The 7500-nt window shown below is 73.8% G+C and overlaps 2 protein-coding genes across 2 annotated transcripts in view; both read left to right on the top strand.

Moving 5' to 3' along the window:
* LOC127465045 (collagen alpha-1(I) chain-like) overlaps window positions 1–5320 on the top strand; it is a 65970-nt gene extending 60650 nt beyond the window's left edge. Inside the window, exon 8 of the mRNA XM_051775542.1 lies at window positions 5298–5320. The gene's annotated coding sequence lies outside the window, so the exon portion shown is untranslated. The remainder of the gene's footprint in view (window positions 1–5297) is intronic.
* The window catches only part of LOC127465043 (collagen alpha-1(I) chain-like), a 12647-nt gene that overhangs the window by 3590 nt on the left and 1557 nt on the right, over window positions 1–7500 (top strand). Inside the window, exons 4-6 of the mRNA XM_051775539.1 lie at window positions 45–182; window positions 236–2001; window positions 2206–2299. Of these exons, the coding sequence (XP_051631499.1) occupies window positions 45–182; window positions 236–2001; window positions 2206–2299 (1998 nt within the window). The remainder of the gene's footprint in view (window positions 1–44; window positions 183–235; window positions 2002–2205; window positions 2300–7500) is intronic.

Genomic DNA, 7500 nt, shown 5'->3' with positions numbered 1-7500 from the left:
TTCTCTCTCTCGTCTTTCTCTCTGGCTCGCCGTCGCGGCTCCAGCCGCACCGCCGCCCGGCGCTGCTCGCGGCCGGCACCCACGGGCGCCACCCGGAGCCGGGCCGGCACCGGCACCTCGCCTGTTCCCAAGGACACCTGAAAGGCTCGCGGGGCCGCGCGGCCGTCACAAAGCCCGGCACGGTAAAGAAGCCCCTCCCCGGCGGGAGGGGCGACACCTCGTCTGCCACGGGAAGCCCACGGGCAAAGGAGACCGCCCGGCCCGAACACCGGCCTCCGCCGCGCCACTCGGCCGGCCACGGAGGAGCGCCGGCCCGCCGGGGGCCCTCTCCCACGCCTCCCGAAAAGCCTCATCCATCGTCGCTCGGGGAACGGCCCCACGGCCACTCTCGCTCAGCCTGCCAACCCCGCGGAGGACGGCCCGTGCCGCCCGAGGCCGCCGACGCCGGCGGCCCGCACGCGGTATACTTTCTCCACGGCTCTCCCGGCCCGGCAGGAGGCGGGTGCCGCCGGACGCCCGGCTCCGGACAACCCGCGCTTCCGGCCCTGCCGGGCCCACGGCCGCCTCCGCAGAGCGGTGCCACCGGCTCGGAGGCGTGGGCCGCGGACGGCCCCCGCTCGCCCCGGCGGCACCTCCGGCGTGCGAAAACGCCACCGACCGCACCGCGGGGCCACCGGCTTTCGCCCGCCTCGCGGCCGTCGGCTTCCCCCGGAAAGGCCGGGGGACGGCGACGGGGAGAAAAACCAAAAGGTCCCCGAAAAAAGCACGCGCGCCTCTCACTCGCCGTGCTAGCCACGGCCGCCCGGGGTTCGGGGCGGGGCCCGCGCCCCTCGCTCCCCTCTCCCTGCCCACGGGCTCGCGCCTCGGCGGCCGCCGGCCACTGCCGGGCCGCCTTCGCGCTCTCTCTTTCTCTCTCTTCTTCCCCGGCGCGCTCAGCGTGCTGCGGCTTAAGGCCGCCAGAAGAAAAAAAAAAAAAAATAAAGGGCCGGGAGGGCGCCCCCACTTCGCCCGCAACCCGGCCCCCGGGCGGCAGACCTCCGCGGAACCCAGCCCTCCGGCAGCCAGGTCGGCGGGGCAGGCCCGACCGCACGGGCCGCCCGGCCGCCGTGGCTCTGGTGCCGGCCGGAGAGGAGGAAGGGGCGAGGCGCCGCCGCCTCGCCCGCCAACGGCCATCGTGCGTCTCTCTCCGGGGCTCCGGGCAACTCTGTCGGGTTCTCGCTCTGCCGGCGCGGCCGCCGGCCACACCCTGGCCGGCTGGCGCCGCCGCCTTCGGCCCGCTGGGCGGGTCCCCGGCTTAGGGCCGAGGAAGGGGGGACGAACAAAAGAGGCGAGGCGCGCCCAGGGAAGCGCCGCCTCGCCCGACAACGGGCAGTCCCGTCACCGAGCCCCTCCGGCAACCGACCGGGCCCAGGCAAGGCCGCACGCCCACCGCCAGTCCCCGGCACGCCGCCGGCACCGCTGCCGCCGTCAGCCGAGGACAGGGCGCCGCCACCCAGGCCCGGACCATCTTCGGGGCTCTCGGGAGGCGGCCGGGCAAAAGAAGCCCACGCGGGCTCCACCCTTCCAGCCCCGGCCGCCAACTGCCCGCAACAATGCCCGCCGCCACCGCACGACGGGCGCCGGCTTAGGGCCGGCGCATGGGAAGGACGAGACGACGCCGCCTCGCCGCCCTCGCACACCACCGCCTTCGCCCGGGGCCCTCGGGGAGCCGGCAGCCGCCACCGGCTCGGGCTGGACGCTGCTGGGCCCCCGCGGGCCCCCCTCGGCCGTCCCAGTCCCGCAACTCCCTTGGCTGCGCTTTCGCGCTCGGCTCTCGTCTTCCTTTCCCGTCATCGGACCCGCCCCAGGAAGCCGGCCGAGTGCCCCGCGGCTTTCTCGCCGGCCTTCCTGCCGCTCGTGGGGTTGGCCGGCCCGTGGCACGCGCCGAAGGCCGCGCTCGGCAGCAGACGCGGAAGAAAAGGGGCCCTCGGAACCCGCGCTGCTAGACAACCCCTGCCCATAGTACGGACAGACGCGTCCTGGCCCGGCCGGGTCGCCAAAGCGGCTCGAGGCTCCTCAGCGGGGAGGCGCGCGAGAGCAGGCCGCCTCTCACCTCGACCTAACTGGAGGCGGCGCCCGACAGCGACCCCTTGGCCGACTTCCGGGGCCGGCCGCGACAACACGTCTACCCCGAAAATGCCGCCAGGCGCCTAAGTCCCGCCGGAGCCGGGTAGACCTGGTGGCCCGGAGCCGGGACGCCGGCGGGGCGCAGGCCGGCGTCTGCGGCCGCGGCGGCCGGATCGGCCGGTCCCGGAACCGGGTAGACCTGATGCTCGCCAGCCCCGGAACCGGGTAGACCTGATGCTCGCCAGCATCCGGCGGGGCACGAGGCCGCTCGGCCCCGCTCGAGTGGGGAAACGGGTCGACCCCAAAAACCGGGACAACAGGTCTACCCGCCGAGCACGGACAACAGGTCTACCCGCCGGGCTCGGACACCAGGTCTACCCGCCGGGCTCGGACAAAAGGTCTACCCGCCGGGTCCCGACAAAAGGTCTACCCGCCGGGCTCGGACACCAGGTCTACCCGCCCGACTCGGACACCAGGTCTACCCGCACGGCACGGAACACCGGTCTACCCGCCGGGCTCGGACAGCAGGTCTACCCACCGGGTTCGGACAACAGGTCTACCCGCACGGCACGGAACACCGGTCTACCCGCCGGGTTCGGACACCAGGCCTACCCGCCCGAGTCGGACACCAGGTCTACCCGCACGGCACGGACAACACGTCTACCCGCCGGGTTTAGGCAACAGGTCTACCCACCCGGCTCGCGCACAGGGTCTACCCGCCCGACTCGGACACCAGGTCTACCCGCCCAGCATGGACAACAGGTCTACCCGCCGGGCTCGGGCACCAGGTCTACCCGCCCGGCTCGGACACCAGGTCTACCCGCCGAGCTCGGACAACAGGTCTTCCCACCGGGCTCGGACACCAGGTCTACCCGCCGGGCTCGGACAAAAGGTCTACCCGCCCGGTTCGGACACCAGGTCTACCCGCCGGGCTCGGACAAAAGGTCTACCCGCCCGGTTCGGACACCAGGTCTACCCGCCGGGCTCGGACACCAGGTCTACCCGCCCAGCATGGACACCAGGTCTACCCGCCGGGCTCGGACACCAGGTCTACCCGCCCGACTCGGACACCAGCTCTACCCGCCGGGCACGGACAACAGGTCTACCCGCCGGGCTCGGACAAAAGGTCTACCCGCCGGGCTCGGACAAAAGGTCTACCCGCCCGACTCGGACACCAGGTCTACCCGCCCAGCATGGACAACAGGTCTACCCGCCGGGCTCGGACACCAGGTCTACCCGCCCGGCTCGGACAACAGGTCTACCCGCCGAGCTCGGACAAAAGGTCTACCCGCCCAGCTCGGACAACAGGTCTACCCGCCGGGCTCGGACAAAAGGTCTACCCGCCGGGCTCGGACACCAGGTCTACCCGCCCGGCTCGGACACCAGGTCTACCCGCCGAGCTCGGACAACAGGTCTTCCCGCCGGGCTCGGACACCAGGTCTACCCGCCGGGCTCGGACAAAAGGTCTACCCGCCCGGTTCGGACACCAGGTCTACCCGCCGGGCTCGGACAAAAGGTCTACCCGCCCGGTTCGGACACCAGGTCTACCCGCCGGGCTCGGACACCAGGTCTACCCGCCCAGCATGGACACCAGGTCTACCCGCCGGGCTCGGACACCAGGTCTACCCGCCCGACTCGGACACCAGCTCTACCCGCCGGGCACGGACAACAGGTCTACCCGCCGGGCTCGGACAAAAGGTCTACCCGCCCGACTCGGACACCAGGTCTACCCGCCCGGCTCGGACAACAGGTCTACCCGCCGAGCTCGGACAAAAGGTCTACCCGCCCAGCTCGGACAACAGGTCTACCCGCCGGGCTCGGACAAAAGGTCTACCCGCCGGGCTCGGACACCAGGTCTACCCGCCGGGCTCGGACACCAGGTCTACCCGCCGGGCTCGGACAAAAGGTCTACCCGCCCAGCTCGGACACCAGGTCTACCAGCCCGACTCGGACACCAGGTCTACCCGCCGGGCACGGACAACAGGTCTACCCGCCGGGCTCGGACAAAAGGTCTACCCGCCGGAGTCGGACACCACGTCTACCCGTCGGGCTCGGAACGCAACTCTACCCGCCGGCACCCCCGCCGCCGAGCCCAGTCGGCCGCCGCCCTGCCACCTTAAGAGAGTCCCAGCTACTCCCCCTTTTTACCCACGCCGCAGACAACGCCCTTTCTTTCCCACTCGGAGCCCCGGGCAGAAACGGTGGCGCCTCGGCGTCCGCCGAGGGCCTCGGCTAAGCGCTTGGAACCCGCTCGAGCCGCCCGACTCGGAGAGCGCGTCGAGCCGACGAGCCCGGAAAACAGGTCTACCCGCTGCCCCGGGACACCGGCTCTACCCGCCGGCTTCGGACGAGGGCTCTACCCGCTGGGCACGGACGGCGACTCTACCCGCTGCGCACCTCTGCGGCCGAGCCGAGGCGGCGGCAGCCCTGCCACCCAGGCAGAGGCCCAGTTACTCCCCCCGTTTCCCCGCCCCGCAGAGAACGTCTCTTCTTTCACCCTCGGGGCAGGGGAAAGGCTGCTACGCTCGGAGCGCCGGGCAGAAACCGCAGCGCTAAGCCCCGAGACCGGCTCTAGCCGCTAGGCTCGGACACCGGCTCTTCCCGGCGGCGCCGAGGCGGCCGAGCCCGGTCGGCCGCAGCCGCGCCGCCTAAAGAGAATCCCAGTTACTCCCCCCGCTTCCCCGCCCCGCAGAGAGCGTCTCTTCTTTCACCCTCGGGGCAGGGGAAAGGCTGCTACGCTCGGAGCGCCGGCCAGAAACCGCAGCGCTAAGCCCCGAGACCGGCTCTAGCCGCTAGGCTCGGACACCGGCTCTTCCCGGCGGCGCCGAGGCGGCCGAGCCCGGTCGGCCGCAGCCGCGCCGCCTAAAGAGAGTCCCAGTTACTCCCCCCGCTTCCCCGCCCCGCAGAGAACGTCTCTTCTTTCACCCTCGGGGCAGGGGAAAGCCTTTACGCCGGAGAGCAAGTCTGCCGCAAAGGGCCACGGGAGATGGAGTCTCCGCAACAAGACCCCCGAGAGAGTACTCGACGGAGCATGCCCGCTGGAAGGACTCGCAAAGAACTGTGGGAAATCCGGGAGGTCAGGGCGGGGTCGGAAGGGCACGCCGGCGCGCCAATCGACGGATTTAGCGGCTGCACGCCGTCCGCTCGATCCGCGAATTCGGTGCCACGCTCCGAGCACCGGCCGCAAACAGGTCTACCCGCCGCCGGGCCGGGCCGGGCGGCGGCGCTCCGGCTCCAAGTCCGCTCGCCGGCGGGAACAGGTCTACCCGCCGCCGGGCCGAGCCGGGCGGCGGCGCCCCGGTTCCAAGTCCGCTCGCCGACGGGAACAGGTCTACCCACCACCGGGCCGGACGGCGGCGCCCCGGCTCCAAGTCCGCTCGCCGACGCGAACAGGTCTACCCGCTTCCGGGCCGAGCCGGGCGGCGGCGCTCCGGCTCCAAGTCCGCTCGCCGACGGGAACAGGTCTACCCGCTTCCGGGCCGAGCCGGGCGGCGGCGCCCCGGCTCCAAGTCCGCTCGCCGACGCGAACAGGTCTACCCGCTTCCGGGCCGAGCCGGGCGGCGGCGCTCCGGCTCCAAGTGCGCTCGCCGACGGGAACAGGTCTACCCACCACCGGGCCGGGTGGCGGCGCTCCGGCTCCAAGTCCGCTCGCCGGCGGGAACAGGTCTACCCGCCACCGGACCAGGCCGGCGGCGCCCCGGCTCCAAGTCCGCTCGACGGCGGGAACAGGTCTACCCGCCACCGGGCCGGGCCGGGCGGCGGCGCCGCGGCTCCAAGTCCGCTCGACGGCGGGAACAGGTCTACCCGCCACCGGGCCGAGCCGGGCGGCGGCGCCCCGGCTTAAAGTCCGCTCGCCGACGGGAACAGGTCTACCTGCCACCGGACCAGGCCGGCGGCGCCCCGGCTCCAAGTCCGCTCGACGGCGGGAACAGGTCTACCCGCCACCGGGCCGGGCCGGGCGGCGGCGCCGCGGCTCCAAGTCCGCTCGACGGCGGGAACAGGTCTACCCGCCACCGGGCCGGGCCGGGCGGCGGCGCCACGGTTCCAAGTCCGCTCGCCGACGGGAACAGGTCTACCCGCTTCCGGGCCGAGCCGGGCGGCGGCGCCCCGGCTCCAAGTCCGCTCGCCGACGCGAACGGGTCTACCCGCTTCCGGGCCGAGCCGGGCGGCGGCGCTCCGGCTCCAAGTCCGCTCGCCGACGCGAACAGGTCTACCCGCTTCCGGGCCGAGCCGGGCGGCGGCGCTCCGGCTCCAAGTCCGCTCGCCGACGCGAACAGGTCTACCCGCCACCGGGCCGGGCCGGGCGGCGGCGCCGCGGCTCCAAGTCCGCTCGACGGCGGGAACAGGTCTACCCGCCACCGGGCCGGGCCGGACGGCGGCGCCCCGGTTCCAAGTCCGCTCGCCGACGGGAACAGGTCTACCCACCACCGGGCCGGACGGCGGCGCCCCGGCTCCAAGTCCGCTCGCCGGCGGGAACAGGTCTACCCGCCACCGGGCCGGACGGCGGCGCCCCGGTTCCAAGTCCGCTCGCCGACGGGAACAGGTCTACCCGCTACCGGGCCGAGCCGGGCGGCGGTGCTCCGGCTCCAAGTCCGCTCGCCGACGCGAACAGGTCTACCCGCTTCCGGGCCGAGCCGGGCGGCGGCGCTCCGGCTCCAAGTCCGCTCGCCGACGGGAACAGGTCTACCCACCACCGGGCAGGACGGCGGCGCCCCGGCTTAAAGTCCGCTCGCCGACGGGAACAGGTCTACCTGCCACCGGACCAGGCCGGCGGCGCCCCGGCTCCAAGTCCGCTCGACGGCGGGAACAGGTCTACCCGCCACCGGGCCGGGCCGGGCGGCGGCGCCCCGGCTCCAAGTCCGCTCGCCGGCGGGAACAGGTCTACCCGCCACCGGGCCGAGCCGGGCGGCGGCGCTCCGGCTCCAAGTCCGCTCGTCGGCGGGAACAGGTCTACCCGCCACCGGGCCGGGCCGGGCGGCGGCGCCGCGGCTCCAAGTCCGCTCGCCGACGCGAACAGGTCTACCCGCTTCCGGGCCGAGCCGGGCGGCGGCGCTCCGGCTCCAAGTCCGCTCGCCGACGGGAACAGGTCTACCCGCTTCCGGGCCGAGCCGGGCGGCGGCGCCCCGGCTCCAAGTCCGCTCGCCGACGCGAACAGGTCTACCCGCTTCCGGGCCGAGCCGGGCGGCGGCGCTCCGGCTCCAAGTGCGCTCGCCGACGGGAACAGGTCTACCCACCACCGGGCCGGGTGGCGGCGCTCCGGCTCCAAGTCCGCTCGCCGGCGGGAACAGGTCTACCCGCCACCGGACCAGGCCGGCGGCGCCCCGGCTCCAAGTCCGCTCGACGGCGGGAACAGGTCTACCCGCCACCGGGCCGGGCCGGGCGGCGGCGCCGCGG

This window comes from Manacus candei, unplaced genomic scaffold (genome assembly GCF_025592945.1).
Source record: "Manacus candei isolate 608988 ecotype Guabito, Panama unplaced genomic scaffold, ASM2559294v1 h1tg000310l, whole genome shotgun sequence".
Lineage (NCBI taxonomy): Eukaryota > Metazoa > Chordata > Aves > Passeriformes > Pipridae > Manacus > Manacus candei.
This window is presented reverse-complemented; position numbering and strand designations above follow the sequence as displayed.